General features: G+C 38.2%; 1 protein-coding gene across 1 annotated transcript in view; it reads left to right on the top strand.

The window, feature by feature from the left end:
• Nucleotides 1-19678, top strand: part of TMEM170B (transmembrane protein 170B) — a 43572-nt gene that overhangs the window by 9946 nt on the left and 13948 nt on the right. The window contains exon 2 of the mRNA XM_002746226.7: nucleotides 16700-16870. Within this exon, the coding sequence (XP_002746272.1) occupies nucleotides 16700-16870 (171 nt within the window). The remainder of the gene's footprint in view (nucleotides 1-16699; nucleotides 16871-19678) is intronic.

Raw genomic sequence — 19678 nt, 5'->3', positions numbered from 1 at the left:
TAGCAATATAAAGTCCAAGGTCCAGATGACATTTCTTAGACCTGAAGCATTTTCTGGATAAGTCTTGGGACTGCTTGTTATAATTTTGATTCTTTAATATTAACTATGATAATAAAGTGTATTTATATTTGTTTAGTGATTGAAAGGAAGGTCTAAGAAAGATAGTTCATGAAGAGGAGTCAGTTTCTAGGGATATATTTTCTATAGAAAAGAAACCTAAACAGAAGAGGGAGGAGGTAGGGGTGGGAACAAGGAATTGAAACTAAGGAAGGAAATTGGAATTAAGAGTCGTCAGAGGTGGCCGGGCACAGTGTCTCATGCCTGTAATCCTAGCACTTTGGGAAGCCGAGGAGGGTGGATTGTCTGAGTTCAGGAGTTTGAGACCAGCCTGGGCAACATGGTGAAACCCTGTCTTTACTAAAATACAAAAGAAATTAACCAGATGTGGTGGTGCGTGCCTGTAATCCCAGCTACTTGGGAGGCTGAGGCAGAAGAATTGCTTGAACCTGGGAGGTGGAGGTTGCAGGAGCCAAGATCGTGCCACTGCAGTCCAGCCTGAGTGACACAAGGAGACATGTCTTTAAAAAAAGAAAAAAAAGAGTAGTCAGAGGTAAGAGGAGAGCCCAGAGAGTGTAGTATGTCAAACTTATTGTAGTATCAGATGAATAAGTCTGCTGATGGCTATATTTATTGAACCCTCACTATGTATCAGACACTATATAAAGCATTTTGCATGCATTTCATTTTTTATAATTAAAGTGAGCATACAATTTATTAATATATGTGATTATATCAGGTGTGATAGGTTAATTATGTATTTTTAATGACTGTATTAACAATAAAAGCATAGAATAAACACTGGCAGTAGCAACACATTTAAAAGAGACCTCATTAGATTGTCATATTCCATCTTGTGACTTTAAGCAGATTAAGCCTTGAAAGAAAACATTTTTTTCACCAAGCTGTGCAAATAGGAAGAACACAATTATTTACTGGACTCCAGCTGCTTGTGTTGTGATAATCATGGAATATAATCTAAAATCATATATCTACTTGTTGTAGGACTTGAAAAAAATGAAAATAGTTTTGAGGAATGTAGGTTACTGGACCAATTAACATTAGCTTATTAACATACTTCATTACTCCCCTTCATTTGATATGCTATTCCACTCCTGGGCTCAAGCAGTCTGCACACTTTGGCCTCCCAAAGTGCTAGGATTACAGGCGTGAGCCACTGTGCCCAGCCTCTAAGGCTTTTTCATAATCCTGTCATGGGTTGTACAATTCTTTTTTTTTGAGACTGAGTCTCGCTCTGTCACACCCAGACTGGAGTGCAGTGATGTGATCTTGGCTCACTGCAACCTCCACCTTCCAGGTTCAAGCGATTCTTCTGCCTCAGCCTCCTTAGTAGCTGGGATTACAGGCACCCGCCATCCTTTGTATTTTTAGTAGAGGCGGGGTTTCACCATGTTGGTCAGGCTACTCTCAAACTCCTGATCTCAAGTGATCTACCCGCCTCGGCCTCCAAAGTGCTGGGATTAGAGATGTGAACCACCGCACCCGGCTAATTCTTTTTTTCTTGTTTTAAACCAACACTTTACCCTGACAGACTGTATAATTTTACATAAAAAATGCATACCCAGGGTTTCAGTATTAAGGAAGGAGAGTGATGTATTTCCTTTTTAGAAATTTTACTTTTAGTAGCTAACATTTCTTTAACACTTTTAATGTGTTTTGGCATTGTTCTAAGAGTGTTATGTTTATTATTTCATTTGAGCCTCACAATAATCCCACAAGGTAGACACCATTATTAATTCAGTGAGGAAATAGGCAAAGAATATTTTGCCCTTGCTTACAAGAGTGTCTAAGCCATGACATGAAAAATTACCACTGTCAGTCCAGTTGAGCAAACATTTGAGTAACTTTACAGTGGACATGGTGCTGTCAGAGATACAAAGATAAATAACACACAGTGACTATTTTCAAGAAGTTTATGTTCTTGAGTATTAACTTGCACATCTTTGTATTAGTTATCTATTGCTGAATGATGTTACCTCCAAATTTAGCAGCTTAACACAAGATACATTTATTTTCTCATACAGTCTCTGATGGTCAGGAATCCTGGTTCTGGCTCGGGGTCAAGCTCAAACTGTCCGCCAGGACTACTGCATTCTCTGCAGACTTGCCTGGGGCTGGGGTCAGATTTCAGGAGCATTGATATGGCTCTTCGCAGGTGGTAGAAGGCCTCTCCATAGGGTTACTCAGAACATGGTTTTTTCATAGTGAGAGATCACATACACATGGACACACACACACAGAAAGAGAAACCAAAACAGAAGCCACAGTCTTTGAGAGCCTCATCTTGGAAGTGATATACCATTATGTCTGCCATATTCTATTGGTCATACAGAGACCAGCTCTGGAACACTGTGTGAGCAGACTGCACAAGGGTGTGGTGGGGACTTCTGGGGGCTTCCTCTACGCTGGCTAAGACCGTCTTAAAAGTGGGTATGGGGAGAAAGGAATGAGGCTAAGGGAAGACTAGGGATGTCATAGCAGGTCTTCACCTGCTGAAGGGATGAAGTTTCTATAAACACAAGGTGATTAGAAGAAGCAAAAAGCTGTCCTGATGTGTAGACTCATGTTAAATAGCACAGTCTAGCATTTTCAAGGATTAATCTTGATATTTCTCGATTATGAGTTATGTGCCAGTCTCTGTGGTAAACACTGATGAACAAAAGTGAAAATACAGTATTACCCAAAAGGAGCTCCGTGATATAGCTCCTTTTGGAGCCAGACTGTGCTATTTAACTACTTTTCTAGAAAAGTAGTTCTTTTGTGGATTGCTGAGTTCAGGAAGAACCAGGCAATGGCATTTTGAAGACAACAAAAGAAGAGGTAGAGAATGGAGGAGGAACCTGTTCATGGGAGGGTAGAGAGGCAGGAGAGGTGAACTGCCTTTGGGATGGTACTGCCAGGACATAATTACATTGCTGCTCTTGGGTGCCTTGGAAAGCGAAGAAGGTTTTATCAGTAATGTGAAACTGGATTTTCATTATACAGTTTTTTCCTTCTGTCACTCCCTACCATGAATTACTTGAATCTGTCATGGTTTCAAGGCCTACGTATCAGAATTACCTGGAACAGTTCATACAGATCCGTGGCTCCAGTCAGTATCTATGGAATTAGGACCTGAGAACAAGGCCTAGGATGCTGCATTGTAAACCAGCTCTTCAGGAGATTTTGTTATTGACAGCTTAGGGGTTGGGAACACCTGATTTTATAAAAATTAGTTTTTTGTGATCAATTTATAGCTATCTTATGGTGTATAATAGTTAATATGGGAGATTTAGACATTAAAATTTCAGTATAAATGACTCATTTCCAAGAGCATATGATAAACCAGTTTTTTTTAAAAGTGACTGTCTTCTAACAAATTATATTAAATTTATCTTTTGAGAATGTTTTCTTCATTTGTATGAGTTTTAGCCATAGAAAATTATCCTTATTAAATAAAATATAATAGTCATCCCTCAGTGTCATCATCCAAAAGACCACTAGGATGGCTAAATAGTAGAAAGGATAGCTTTATCAGCATATCAGTTTGCAAACCAGGAAACTGCATGTACAGTTTCTCTGCCATGTGCATGTGCAGAAGGTGCTATCTCTTAGAAGAAGGGAAGGGGAGGTTGGGTTTTATTGCTTCTCAGAGTCTGTGTTATGCAGTACAGTCATACATATTTAGCAGGTTTGGGGGGAAAGCTATACATGTTTATGAGAGGAGCTGAGTGCATGTTTAGTGGGTAAATGTGTAACATACATTCTGTGTTTACTTTGGGGCAAGGTCTTAGCATTAAAATGAGGTAGAATTTCTGTCAAAAGGTGAACTGTAGGATGCAAAGGCAGTTTGTGTGCAATCTCTGTGAACTGGTAGAGACTGGCTTAAGGTCTACAATTGCTTATCAGAAAATAATTTTTATAAGGCTGATCTAATCAGAGTTGTGGTCTGGGTTGTAAATCAGCTAGGGGGGTCTAATAGCTCCTATTGTCAGAGAATTTAGAGCCATAGGACTTTAGAAATTTGCCATGCCACCTGGGCCCTGAACCCTTGACCCAGGTAAGTTTGCTTCTTTAATCTTAGGGTCAGTCTTAGTTGATAAAGGGTCAGTCTATTTTGGTCTCAAAATATATGTTGGGGATTGATTCTAGGACCACTGCATATACCAAAATACTGCAGTGGCCTGCAGAACCCATATGTATATATGAAAAGCTGACCCTCCCTGTAGCTGGGTTTTGTATCCTGAAAATATTTTTGCTCCATGTTTAATTGAAAAAAAAAAACCCACATGTATGTGGACTCATGCAGTTCAAACTTGCATTGTTCAAGGATCTACTGTATCTTAAAAATTCTAAACATTTTAGTTATATTAAATCTAAGTATATTGGAGAACTGAACATTAAAACATGTTTATGTAAATAAGTTAAGTGAGCAGCTATTGGAATTTCCATCCCTCTTCCTTTGGATAATTGGGGTTCTGCTAATTTTTTTTTCTAAAAATAAAGATTTTAAAGAAGTAATGGGATCCTTGAATGTATGAGTCAAGCTTTTTAGCCTCAACTTCTGCTAGCTAGTTGTTTTTGAACTTTAGACAAGTCACATGTTTTCCAGGCCTGTTTCTTCAATAATACTATGTAATGTAAACAGTTGTCATATTGATTAAGGGAGAGCTGATCTAGAAATTTTATGAGTTAAGAAAAAACAGTATGCATTTGCACATAAATTTATTTAATCTTTCAAGTTAAGCAACTTTCTTTTTTAAGTGGGACTTCTTCAGACCTTTTATATACTTATTTGTAGTGTAAGATTTAGAACCAAGAAAATCTTTGCTCTCTGAACACCTCTGACCTCTTAGACTTAGGCCTTCTTGAAACTTGGTTTAGGAAACTCTATTCAGTAATTAAAGATTAGTTCCAGTTATGAAATTATCTCTTTTTCTTTTAATCCCAGTACAGCATAATTACTTCTTACAGTTAGTCAGAATAATATTTAAGGTGTAATTACCGTGATCTTACTTTGCATTATTTACAGTTTTCCTAGTTGTGTTTTATTTCCTAATCTGTCATTCATTTGGTCAGCTGTTTATATTTAGTTTTAGGAATGTGTTATATTGAGAGTTTCATTACAAGTTATGCTCATTGATGTAAAAAGTTTCTTTTTCAGTATTTAGTATAAATATGCAATGGAAATATTATATCATGAGATTGTAAAACATTTTATTCTTCATTGAGGTTTTTTTAGGTCAGTGATTCAAAACAATATGAATAAAAAAATTTTTTTGTATGATACATATAATTTAAGATGCTCAAGTGCACATGATAATAATTAAAACCATTGTGTAATTACTGTTGTAATTTCATACTAGATTCAGATTTTGACGTTTAATCCTTACACTTTTTATCTGAGTAAAAATCAATGGAATTATAATTGATTAATTACTAGGTTAATCAGTTATGGGGAAGAACAAATTGAATGGCATCTTTTAGGAAGATAGTGCGGTGGCTTAAATATAGAACAATTTTTGAACTATTTTAAATGGCCTTAACCTGATTTCTTTAAAGCAAATGATAGTTTGATTGGTTTTAATTAAAAACCTGTTTTTCTAAGAATTTTCTTTTACTGTTTTATTATGGGTATTGTTATTTACAGTTTGAAATCATATAATTAGCAAGCAAAAGGGTAATTTAGTTTAACTGGGTAATAAACAGTATTGCCATGAATTTTAAGACAGGCACTATGTTAAAGCAGCTCTTGAAGGTGTCACAATTAGTTGAAAAGCTAGTGTTTCTGCTCTCTTTTAAGAGGCAAAAGTAAAACTAAATATCTACAGTAGCTTTAACTTACATATTAAATGTGATTGCCAGTTGATAAATACAATTTATTTTTAAATCTGGTTAAAACGTTAGAGTAGTTAAGAAAAAAAGCTGGGTGCAGTATCTCACACCTGTAATCCCAGCCCTTTGGGAGCCAAGGTGGGTGGGTCATCTGAGGTCAGCAGTTTGAGACCCAGCCTGACCAACATGGAAGAAACCCTGTCTCTACTAAAAATAGAAAAAATTAGCCTTGTGTGGTCGCACATGCCTGTAATCCCAGCTACTTGGGAGGCTGAGGTAGGAGAATCACTTGAATCCAAAAGGTGGAGGTTGCAGTAAGCCAAGATCATGCCATTGCCCTCCAGCCTGGGCAACAAGAGCAAGAGTCCATCTCAAAAAAATGAATAAATAAATAAAAAATTTTTAAAAATGAGAAAAAAAGGTCTTTTGTGTTTACCTTCACTTTAGTCTTCTTTGTTAATTATTTCTTGGTGTAAAGTTTCCATCTGGTATCATAATCCTGTCTAAAGAGCTTCCTTCAATATATTTTGTAGCATAGATCTGCTGGCAGTTGATGCTCCAAGCTTTTCTCTTTCTTACAAATAAGTCATAATTTCACCTTTAGTTTTGAAAGACATTTCTGTTGGATATAGATTTCTGGCTTTACAGTTTTTTCCCCCCTTTCAGTATTTTAAAGATGTCACTCTCTTGTCTTCTGAGTTGGAAGTTTCTGATGAGAAGTTTCCTTTTCTTTTTATATTTGTTCCAGTATTTGTAATACATCTTTTAACGTCTGACTACTCTCAGTATCTTCCCTTCGTTTTCAGTTTTCACTCATTTCACTAAGATGTGTCTAGGTATGTGTTTGCGGTTTATTTTGTTTGTTGTTTTTTGGTTCTTGGATGTGGGAGGTATTTATATTGCTTAGGATTCTGTGAGAGTCTTGGATTTGTGGTTTGCTTGCTTTTATTATTTTTGGAAATTTTCAGGAACTTTCTCTTCAAATATCTTTTCTTTTCCATTGTCTCTTCTAGATTCCAATTACATACCTGTTAAATCATTTGAAATGGTTCCATAGCTCTTGAATTGTTCTCTGCTGACCCCTCTGCTGCTTCTTTTTTTGTTTTTTTCTCTTAACTCTTTCAATTTGAATACTTTCTCTTGATTTATTGTTAAGTGCACTGATTATTTGTTCAGCTGCATCAAGTATATTGGTGAGCTCATTAGAGGAATTCTTCATTTTGATGTTTTTTTTTTCTAAACTTCTAGCATTTTCATTTTACTCTTAGAATTTCCATCTCTGAAATTCCCCATCTGTTCATGTGTGTTATCCATTTCTTCCACTAGAGCCTTGAACATATTAACGATAATTATTGTAAAGTTCCTATCTGGTTATTCCACAATCTAGGTCATCTCTGACTATGGTTCCGTAGATTGCTTTATCTCTCAGCAGTGGGTTTTTCCTGTTTTTGTGTGCTTCTTAAATGTTTTTAATTGAAAAAGTCTCAATAGGGACTGAAGTTCATCGTGTTTATGTCTGGAAATGGGCTGTTGCTTCTGTTAGACCATTAGTGCGAGAGTTGATTTAATCTACTCAGAAGTTGAGGTGAATTTGAATTTTGTTGTTGTGGTTACCTTCAATACACCACATGCTTCACATTCTCTAGAAGTTGCTGTTGTTGCCTTGTGCTTAGGTTGGGAGCTAGGTGCTATGGGGTTATTCTCAGTGGCATCCTCCAACTGTAGCTTTTAGCCATTTCTGCATGACTGTGCCTCAGAAGCGGTCTCTCCAGGCATCTGCCTCCCCCAAGTGGTGGAATGTTGATGCTTGTTACTTGCTGCTAGGCTCCTGATGGAAGCTGTCCTGTTTTCGTGTTAGGCACACACTGTGTATGGGATCTCAGGAGGTGGGGCTTTGTCAGCATTCCTGCTGACAGAGTGGTCAGACTCTCCTTATATGTGTGCTTGTTCTTAGGCAGGAGTCTCCCATCCTTTCATCAGCAGTAACAGACCTCTGCTTGGAATAGGGTCCTGGGTCCTGGATGGTTTTCTACTTCTCCCCCAGGAATAAAGATCCTATTCTTCTACCCTTCCCTTAACTGGAGTTCTACTAGAGCTTTGCCTGACCCTTGAGGGTGACAGGATTTGCTGCCCTCCCCTGATGGCTTTTGCCTTGAGTAAGAGAAGGGTCACAAGAAGCAAGATTTCCGTGTTTCCCCAGCAGCCAGTGTCACCGCCCACAGGCCTATACCACCAGTGGTGGCTCTCTCCAGTCTCTGGCCTGTGACCCAGTCTTCCCAGGGAGCACCCAGTAGAGACCTGTGGAAAAGCATTTGTAAGTGAGTGTGCATTTGTGCCTGTCGCTTGTGTCACTTATTCAAAGCTGACATGTTAACCCATGCTTGGTCTTTAACAATCTGTAAACATTTTAGCTGATTTCTTCTTACCCACTTGTATGTTGCCCACCACCTACTCCTGTGTTTTACCAGGTAACACATGTCCCCCACTTCTTGTTTGCATCCTCACCTCACTAATGGACTAAGGAAAAGTTACAGTTTTATAATTTAACTTTTTCTCATTGGGTGGGAGTGACATTTTTTGCAACTTTTTATATTGAAATTTAAATAAAACAACTGAACTGTTTTAGTAATCGTAGATTTTAAATTCAACGAAATCATGCATTTAGGAAAAAATTGGAGACATTAACAAACCTGAAATTAATGCATTCTGGGCTTAAACCTAGGTGAAGGGTTGTCAGGTGTAACAAACCACCTTGGCACATGTTTACCTCTGTAACAAACATGCACATCCTGCACATGTACCCCAGAACTTAAAAAAAAATAATAATTTAAAGAAGAAATTTAGAGATTTTTAGAACATGGTCCATAATGTAATTATGCAGGTAATCTTTACATTTTTATACTTGATATTTTCCTACTTTTAGTTTCTTTACTGGCGTGTCACCAGTGTTTGAAGAGTATGGTAGATTGACTAAATGTACTTTTTTATACTCCCAAGCCTAATGGTATTATCATTTATCCAGATGTTCACACCAGAAATCTGGGAAGCCAGACACCACATCTCCCTCACCTCTATCATCCAGGCCATCAGCAAATTCTCCTAAATATTTCTCAGATTATTTTCAGTCCCATAAATTAAAAGTATATGAATCCAGGCCTTAATTTATCTTTTTAAGATTTTTATTATTTATTCATTTATTATCATTATTTATTTATTTTCAAATAGTGATGTGGTCTCACTCCATTGCCCAGCTGAAGTGCAGTGGCGCGGTCATAGCTCACTGCAGCGTCAAACTGCTGGGCTCAAGCAACCCTCCTACCTCAGCCTCCTGAGAAGCGTGGACTATGTATAGGCTTATGCCACCGCACCTGGCCAATCTCTTTGTACTCTTGAAATATTCTTATAGTCTCTTATCTCTGTTCAGTCCCACTTTCCCATATCTACCAGAGTAATCTTTTTAATAGGAGATAAGATTCTGTAACTTCTTTATTTAAAGGTTTTATTGGATCCCCATAACCTTCAATTTTCACAAAAATTCTTCATTCTGTAGGGTCTATAGGGCTCCCCTCTCTTCACCAAAAATTACTCTGGTTCTAGCACACCACTGTAACTTACAACCTTATCTTTCCATATATTTTTGGTTTTAGTCAAACTCAGAGTTCTTGTAATTTCACATTCTCTATTATATACAATTTCATTATTTGAACATTGTGTTTTGGAGTAGTGGTTCCTTATTCATGGGTATACAGGAGCATAAGAAACGTTTAAACTTGGGAAACTTTAAAAAATTCCAGTGCCCAAGCTATATCCTAAACAAATTAAATCAGAATGTCTGGGGGTGGTGTCAAGGCATCATCATTTATTTTAGGCTCTCCAGGTGACTCCAGCATACAACCAAGTCCCACCTCTCACTCCCCACTCTTATCGCACCTCCAACATAATTTTCTAATTTGTTTAAATCTTGTTAATTTTAAAAAAATTCAGGTGGTGATGATTCTTCTTGGGACCTTTCTTGACAGTCCACCCCTTTGCACAGGACTATGTACCCCATAGCGTCAGCTGCATACTGTACTCTGCAGTAGCTGAGGAATTAGAATATAATGTCATTGAAATGTCATTAATTGAACACTCAAAGTGCCAACTCTTGATAATATATGAAAGTACCTTGACTGTAATTTTCATTGGGGGATGGCACAGCCAGGCTTAGCTCAGGAGTCAGCAAACTTTTTTTGTAAATGCAGTAAATATTCTACTTTTAGCAATAGTATTTTACTTTACTTAAATAGAAAATGTAGTAAATGTTAATATTTTTGGCTTCATGGGCCATATAGTCTCTGTCACAACTACTCAGCAATGCCAATGTAGCTTGAAAGTTGTCATAGACTATTATGAATGATTGTGTCTGTTCTAATAAAACTATGAACATTGAAATTTGTGTTTCCTATGATTTTTATATGGCATGAATTGTTGTTCTTTATATATTTTTTCTTTTTCTTTTTTTTTTTTGAGACAGGGTTTCACTCTATCACCCAGGCTGGGTAGTATGATCATGGCTGACTGCTGCAGCCTTGACCTCCCAGGCTCAAGCGATTCTCCCATCTCAGCCTCCTGAGTAGTGAGGAATCACAGGAATGCACCACTATGCCTGGCTAATGTTTTAATATTTTGTATTTTTTGATTTTAAAAAATCATTTCAAAATCTAAAAACCGTTCTCACAGACTCTACAGAGATAGGCTAGATGTGGCTCATGGGCTATATTTTGCCAGCCCCAATCTGTATTGCACTTTTTCACATTATAAGTGTATCATCTCTCTGAGAGTCTAGTAAGTCCCCTATGTGGGACATGTCCCCAAATTCAGAAGTCACTGCTGTTAGAAAATGGGAGCAAGTTCTATACCTTAGATTTGCTGGTATAACAAAAAGCTTGAACTAAACTAATTTGGACACAGATTATATAATATGGACCATTTCTATAAAGCAGAAAATGGTATTTTCAGCTTGATTTCTAGAATGTTGAGTATATTAAGTTTTCAGTGTTGACTTGTTAATGACTTTAGTAGAGAGATTGGATTCTCTTATGTTTTTGAGGATTTAAAAAATGATTAGTCTGAGTTAGGTTTTGTTGGGTTTTTAAATAAATAGCTCTTATATAACTTTATCCTAGTGATTTCTGTCTCTGCTGCATACCCACTATGCAGTAACTCTCATGAGCAGCTCAAGTTGAGAACCATTGATCTAGTAAAGCATCTTCTCCTTTGACAAAGAATAGAATGAGAGCCAGGCATAGTTGTACATGCCTGTGGTACTAGCTACTCAGGAGACCGAAGCAGGAGAATCATTTGAGCCCAGGAGTTTGAGTCCAGCCTGGGCAATGTAGCAAGACTGCTATCTCCTTTTTTAAAAAGAAAAAAAAAAAAGAAAAATGAATTTTTAAAAATAGTATATTTGCAGTAAAAATTTGCATGTTTCAGACTGCTTGTTTAAAACAGTAAAGAATGTACAAAATAGGATCATTCATCTTTTATCTCTAAAAGATAGCCATTGTTAGGTCTTCTTCCATTTGTTTATATGTTTTCGGTACAGATATGAACAGGTTCTTTTTTTAAACAAATAGGATTATACAATACGTACTGTTTTTTGACTTGTTTTTACTCAGTTAATATTTTTTAGACATCTGGAGAAATTCATTTCTCATAAATAATTTTGTTGAGGATTAAAAACAAAAGCACAGAAGATAGTTTTTTAGTGACTTGGTAACCAGAGCTGGTGAGAGTTACAGATTGGAAGCAGAGCTATTTCTAGTATTATTTGGAGGCTGGAACAGATCATAACTCTCCTGCCTTTTACCTCACCAAAAAGTAACACACTGCAACAATCCAGTCAAAATTAGTTTAAAGTGAGGATTACAGTCAGTCTTGAGGGGGAAGTTACAAAAGGAATTTCTGAGATATGTTCTGGAAGAAGGGATATTCCCTTCCAGAGAATTATGGTGATTATAGGCATGAGATGCTTCCAAGTTTCTGTTGTTTTGTGTATTACATTTTTAAAATGTTTGTTTTGTATATTTTTCAGCACTAGCAAAGTCTCTCTCTCGCTTCCTCCCTTCATTGTTGCCCAATTGGTAGAAGCTTGGATGGGGGCGGGGGGGGTGGGCTATGGGTGGAGAAAGACAACTGTGAGCCTCTGCGTGTTCATTTTAGCATAGACAGTTTAAGAAAAGCCTGTGGTAGTCCACTCCTGTCTTTTTACTAGGTGTTCTTCCCAGGGACTTGGGCATCTGCTTTTGCTCTAGTCCTTAGGATCCTGCAGTTCTCTTCACCTGAACTAATCCAGGAGGTTTCATGTATTTGCCAATAGTGGTGGGACCTTAGACAGTTTTGCTTATCTAGAGTTGATCCAAATCTTTAGAGGTCCTGTTCACTCATGAGGTTATATTGATCTATCAGGTAATTCACGATAATAGTAATAACACAAAACCTAACGTTACTGTAAGTATTCTCAAGTGAGTTCATTTTTTCATCATAAAGAGTATAATTTTTGAAAGAGAGAAACATAAAAGTAAATCTGACATTAGGTACTCTGTTCATGTTCAGTCTGATGAAGGAATAATCCTGGACTGGTCACTGGAGGACCATTTGAGATTTTATTTGAACTTTACGATTATTTTGATATCTTGGGGTTTTACAAAACAAACTGAAATTTTACTTTGCCTTATTTTAGGTAGATTTATTGGTGCGATCATAGCTACATATTCAGTAGTCAAACAATACTTTTTTTTATAATGTCAGATAATCTCCTGTTCATAGTGTTAAATATCATCAAGAAATTATTTCCTCTAATTGTATTAAAGGAACTTTTTAAAGTAGGCTTGTGATAAAAGGCGGATTGTTGAATTCTTGTATTGAAGAGTCTGGTTGTTGCAGAGACTTTCTCTGTCTCAGAGTAAATTGAGAAAAGAGCTCCCTTGATGAAACATACACCCCCATATTGTACTCCCTTATATTCTCACTTTCTTAGGTTCACTTTGGAAAACTGTATCTTGTAATATGCAGATATCTTCTGAACAAGTTGAGGTTTTTAAACTTTAATGTATTTATTATAAATTGAAGCCATTTTTTGAGAGTTATAGTCTGAAATTCTGTTTCCCTGAATGCTGAAAGAGTAAAGCCTCTAAAAGGCAAGGTTTGTGTATTTTTCCGTAATTGCTAGTGTCTATCTCTTATGCCATTGAGAAGTATGCATGGTAGTTTAATACACACTGTAAAATATGTCAGATGTCTCTTCTTTAAAATAATTTCAAATTGCCTGAGTCCATTCTATGTGTCAATTGTTAAGAATTTGGCAGGCTAAGCTGATTTTTAAAAAAATCTTTCTATTCCCTCTTTCATGTTTTAAAATTAAACTTTTGAGACTATAAGAATCACAGTTGTAAGAAGCAATACATAGAGAGTGCATGTACCCTTTATCAAGTTTACCCAATGGGAACATCTCAGATATCCACAGTATAATATCACAACCAGGATATTGACATTGATGCAATCCACCATCCTCATCCAGATTTTGCAAGTATTTCTTGTACACCTGTACTCTTCTCTGTCTGTCTTAAGTTCTTTACAGTTTTATTGCTTACATGTGTATTCACTACTGTAGTCAAAGAACAAATCCATCATCACGAAGATTCCTCATGTTGCTTTGTAATAATCATACCCGCCCTCTGTTTTAAGGATTCTTTGTTTTCTTTTAAAATTCTTAGTCACTTATGGTCTTGATCTAATTATTCTTCAAATTTAAATCTGTGCTTTTACATTTAAAAAAAAATTGGTAAAAATTTTAAAAAAACATATGAAACATATTCACTGTTGTCTGGTCATGGTAGCTCACACCTTAATCCCAGCATTTTGGGAGGCTGAGGCAAGCAGATCACCTGAGGTCAGGAGTTCAAGACCAGTCTGGCCAACATGATGAAACCCCATCTCTACTAAAAATACAAAAATGAGCTGGGCATAGTGCCAGGCACCTGTAATCCTAGCTACTTGGGAGGCTGAGGCAGGAGAATTGCTTGAACTGAGGAGGTGGAGGTTGCAGTGAGTTGAGATCACTGTACTCCAGCACCACCACCCACCCACCCCAAAAAAGGTACTCACTGTTTTATCCACCCTCACATAGATCACTTCTGTGACAAGTGATGTGTAGTTTTTTTTTCCCCACACCAAGCAGTTCTCTAGGATACCAACTGGCTTTCCTACAGTTTAATTCAGTTCTGTTGTCTATCTGGTGTTAGCGTCCAGTCCCACAAGTTAAAGGCACAGTCCTAGAAACGACTCACATTTAGACACCAGTAGAAAGTCTGAGCTTACCGTTATTTCTGACTGGCTGTAAGTCAGGGGCTCCCATTGACCCCTCCTTGAGGTTTCATCATTTGCTGGATCAGCTCATAGAACTAAAGGAGGCCAGGCGTGGTGGCTCATGCCTGTAATCCCAGCACTTTGGGAGGCCAAGGTAGGCAGATCACGAGGTCAGGAGTTGTAGATCACGAGGTTAGGAGTTCCAGACCAGCCTGGCCAACATGGCAAAACTGCGTATATGCTAAAAATAAAAAAATTAGCCCGGTGTGGTGGCAGACACCTGTAATCCCAGCTACTCGGGAGGCTGAGGCAGGAGAATCACTTGAACCCAGGAGGTGGAGGTTGCAGTGAGCTGAGGTCATGCCACTGCACTTCAACCTGGGCAACAAGAGCAAGACTTTATCTCATGGGGGAGAACCTGAAGGAAACACTTCACTGGTTATGGTTACTGGTTGATTATAAAGCTGACAACTTGAGGCCATGTGTGGTGGTTCTCGCCTGTAATCCCAGCACTTTGGAAGGCTGAGGCAGGACAATCACTTGAGGCCAGGAGTTCCAGACCAGCCTGGGCAACACACGCAGATCCTGTTTCTACAAAAAATATTTTTAAAAAACCAGCCAGGCATGGTGGCCCACATGTGTAGTCCTAGCTACTGGGAAGACCGAGGCAGGAAGATCACTTGATCCCAGGAGATAGAGGCTGCGATGAGTTGTGGTCATACCACTGTACTTCAGCCTGGGCGATGGAGCAAGACTCTGCCTCAAAAAAAGAAAAGAATCATATGGTGTTCATTCATGATGGTTTATTTCACTTACCCTAATGTCCTCAAGGTCCTTTCATGTTGTAGCATGGGACAAGATTCCTCCCTTCCCTTTTAAAACTGAATAATTGTCCATTGTATATGTACCATGTTTTGTTTATCCATTTAGGGACTCTGGAGTTGCTAACCACCTCTTGGCTATTGTGAATAATACTGATAAACGTGGGTGTGCCAGTATCTCTTTGAGATTCTGCTTTTAGTTCTTTGGGGCATATACCCAGAAAGTGGAATTGTTGGATCATATGGTAGTTCTGATTTGGATTTTTTTGAGGAAACTCCCTACTATTTTCCACAGCAGCTGCATCATTTTACATTCCTACCAACAGTGTATATCCATATTTAATGATACTTGGATACACAGGTTTTGATTCATCCATTTTAGTCCTATTTATTTAATAGCTATTGTATTGACTTTTCTTTTACAATTGATAGTGAATACCTAGCCCAAATCACAGATGAAATACTTTGTATTAGAGAATGTTTGCATATCAAGGATGATCCTCAAGGCGACATGTAAATATTTTAGAGTCGGCTCTTTCCGGTGTAAGTGAGAATCCTTACCTGAACTAGTTTAAGTAAAACGAGGAATTTTATTACAAGGGAACTGGGATGTTACATTGAATCTAAGGATGGTAATGTGTCAGGGCCTTAGAAATCACTGGTTAAGAGACTTGATTCTCTCTTGTCTTTGATGGACCTTTTTCCTTCTTGTACTCTGGCTTTCATCTTGCGATGATGAAGTAGCTTCACGAATCTTGAGCCTTTCAGTTTCAGCTACCTAAACAGCAAGGACACTTAGTTGGTCCCAATCCAGAAGTCCCAGGGGGAGGGAACAATTGGCCCAGCTTGAATCCATTGCCTTTCTTTCATACCTCACTACAGTATGGTCGGGGAGAAGGAGTCAGTGCAATGACATCTGTGGGAACTACGTGGAGTGACTAGGATGCAGTTGGGTGGTCAGAAGGAAAGGGAATGAATATGAAAGAGAATGAAAAGTGTGCTTGTCCACTGTCTCTCAGCTGAGATGTCAATGAACAGTCGATTGAGGTCACACTTGGGAGATAATACTAGAGCTTGAAAAGTTCTGGGTAAGGAACACTAAGATGCCTAGAGGCAAATTTTTAAAAATTCTGACTGATTTTTTAGTATACCAAGTTCAGAGCCACAAGGAGAAATTTTAAAAAGTCATAAAAGGTAAAGATCATTCACTGGTTTCTGGAATGATCTGAATTAGGAGGTAGTTTTAAAAAAATCTTAACACTGCTATTTAGGGTAGAAAATAAAAGATTCTATCTCAGATAGTAATTAACTTTTATAATGTATTCTCAGAAGTTTACAGATATATCAGGGGTTTAATATAAAATTGATGGATGATAGCTACATAATAGGGACATTTAGAAGAAATTGAGTATAGTGTTAACCTTTTGAAGCCACAGAAGGAATTATTTCCCTATCAGGCATCAGCGATGATGATAAACCTTATAATGTATTCAGTGTTCATTGTGGCAGGCACTGTGTGAGGCATTTTTCTATGTATTATGTCATTTAACCTCCCAAACCATAGATGCTCACTATTTGCTTAACTTAAATTTTCTAAGTTGTGTTTCAACAGGTGGTTAACACTTTGCTTTTCCTTTCAGAGATGTGGTACTGGATCTTCCTCTGGGCTCTCTTCTCTTCTCTGTTTGTCCATGGTGCTGCAGGAGTGTTGATGTTTGTGATGCTGCAGAGGCATAGGCAGGGAAGAGTCATCTCCGTCGTTGCAGTCAGCATTGGATTTCTGGCTTCCGTAACTGGAGCAATGATTACCAGTAAGTTGATTTTGTTTTGTTTAAGGATGTAAGTTTGTATGCACTTGCCATTTTGGTAGCTGTATTCTTATTATATATGTAACATTAGTGAGATCTTTTATGTAGAATATTTTTCAACACTTTACACACTCCACATAGAAGGTAAAAATGAGCTGATTTATTCATCGAACAGATAGTTGTAATTCTGCTGTGTGAAGGGTCCTTTTACAAGGTTTTGTGGGAAATAGAAGAATTTGTAAAAATTGGTAAGAGGCCAATTCAACAGGAAAATTCACAGTGATTTTAGTTTCTGCTTTAAAGTCGCTCACTCTCTAGGAAAAAGGAAAGGCATAAAAATATGACAGTGATAATTATCATTAAAAAAGCAAGAGTAGCCCTGAGGTCCTTAATGTCATCTGCCTGTGACTACAAAATCAAATTGCACTTTCTTCTTATACATGCATTATTATGGCCTACTAGAAATGAGCTGTGCTAGTGTGTCCTCTAGTGCTTTGCAGGTTTCCTGCTGTGCTGCCTCATGAGCATTTTCAGACAAGTTTTCAGGTTAATTCCCTCTGGCCTTCTCTGCCTAACACTGTACTTAGGCCCCAACTCCAGCCTTGACTTCAAAAATTAGTTATGGTTATATTATCAGCAGAAGGTATCCAGGTTACCAGCAGCAAATCCATACAGGTCTACAGCAGCCTCAGTTCTTGCCTCCTCAGAAGAAAGAATTCGACTAAGGGGTATAAGACAGAAAAAGAGACCAAGGCAAGTTGCAGAGCAGGAGTGGAATTAAAAAGCTTTAAGGAAAGAAAGTACACTTGGAAGAGACCCAAGTGGGCACTTTCGAGGTCAGTTGCCCCATTTAGCCTTGGTCCTAGGACTTGCTGGCCCACTTCCAGTGTCTTGCACCCCTTTTTCCTCATTATTCCTTTAGGGTGAGCCGCCAGCATGCGTGGTGCCCTCCTTACACTTGGGAGGCGAGTATGCAGTGTGTTTAAGAAGTTGAATGCATGCTCACCTGAGGCTTTCTTCTCTGTTCCAGTGGAATGCCCCTGAAGATCATACTCCATCATTTTGTCTCTTAATGAGCATGCTCGAGCTCACTTGGCCATTTCCTGAGATTTTATTGGAAGCTACTGGTTACCAATTTCAAGTGTTTTTATTTATTGGGAGATTGCCTCTCCCTGGTGCCTGTGATCATTTCAGTGTGACAACTGCCGGACCATCACCTGATGGTCACCTGACATTCCTGCTGGGTAGGGAGAGCCCTCCTCTGCCCCACTCCTGACTACCTACCTACTCTAACAATTTCTGCAGCTGCTGGTCGTGCAGAGCTTGGGTGTGCACTCTGTTGAGACTGGAGTGTGCCACATTTGCTTGCTTGCTTAGTGTGGTTGTGCCAGAAACTGGCTGCTTCTCTGTACCACTATTGATTCTTCAACTGCCAATGCAGAGAAGTGTCTATTGCCCTTTGCATCTGGCCTATTCCCATATGTCAGGGGCAACTCACTGCTACCACTGGGTCTGTTTTGGGACTCGTTGGACAGTTTCTTCTTCCTTTCTAGTTGATTCTTGCCTCAGAGATAGGAAGGAAGCCTAATCTTTATAATACAAGTGATTCCCGTCTACACCCTTTCCAGAGTGATTGGCATCCTTTGTCTTGAGAGGAAACCCCTGCTCCCATGTCCCTGGGTATGTCCTATGGCACTAATAAAACAATCATAAAATACTTGTGGGAAATGGGGAGGAGTCTGGTTTCTTTATCCTTCAATTGCTTTTTTTTTCCCTGTGTTATCCTGTGTTGTTTTTATAGTTGCATTTGTTGTTTCTGCATTCAACCTCTAACTTTATCATATGGTACCTCATATGCTTTATCATAGACAGGGTTTTAAATAGGTACTCAGGTTTAGTTAAAGCACATGGTCTGCATAATAGGAGTAGTAGCAGATTCAGCAGGAAAAGTAGAACGGAGCCAGATTCCAGAGGGTCTTGAAAAGCTATCTGGGAAGTTTGGGCTTTTTATTCTGCAGGCCATGGAAAACAAATGGATATTTTTGAATGCAGTTGGCAAGGGACAAAGCAGTTCAGTGGGAAATTTTGTTTTCTGGTTGAATATAGAATTAATGTAAAGAAACAAGAGAAATCCCTGAAAGAGCAGCGACCTGGTCTGTCTTCATCACTGCGTGATCCCCCAAAATAAAACAGTACCTAGAACATAATTGATACTCAAAACATACAGGTGTGATGGATGGAAGGAGAGAGAGAGAGGAAGAGAGGGAGGAAAGTAAAGAAAGAAGAGGGGGTGGGGAGAGAGAATAAAGGAGAAGGAAGAGGAATTAAGAGGCATTAACTGTAATCTTAACTTGAGGCCAAGTTCTGAACTAAAGTACTGGCAGTAGGTTGGTAGGTCGGGAGGGAAGGAGTTAATGTAAGAACTATACAAAGGACAAAAATCTAAATTAGTTATTTAGTGTGTTGGCAAACAAAGAGATATGAAAGGGGCTGCTGGTAGTTTTTGAAATGGCCACTGTTGTAATTGTGGAACCATGAACAGAGGAGGAAGGAAGAAGAAACAGCTTGTTTGGAAGTTTAAATGGTGTGTGTGTGTGTGTGTGTGTATGTGTGTGTATATATATGTATGTATATACACACACATATATATAAGTATTTATTGGCGTACATTATTGCAAAACTTTAAAGAGAGCATGAGAAATGGAATTCTTCCATTTATCTCTGATGATATGTGTGTATATATAACCCATTTTCAGTTCAGTCAAGAATAAAATAAGCCAGTGATTTTAGAAACTGCCGTGTTATATTTTT

Source organism: Callithrix jacchus, chromosome 4 (genome assembly GCF_049354715.1).
Source record: "Callithrix jacchus isolate 240 chromosome 4, calJac240_pri, whole genome shotgun sequence".
Lineage (NCBI taxonomy): Eukaryota > Metazoa > Chordata > Mammalia > Primates > Cebidae > Callithrix > Callithrix jacchus.
Note: the sequence above shows the minus strand (reverse complement) of the source record. Positions and strands in the feature narration are given on the sequence as shown.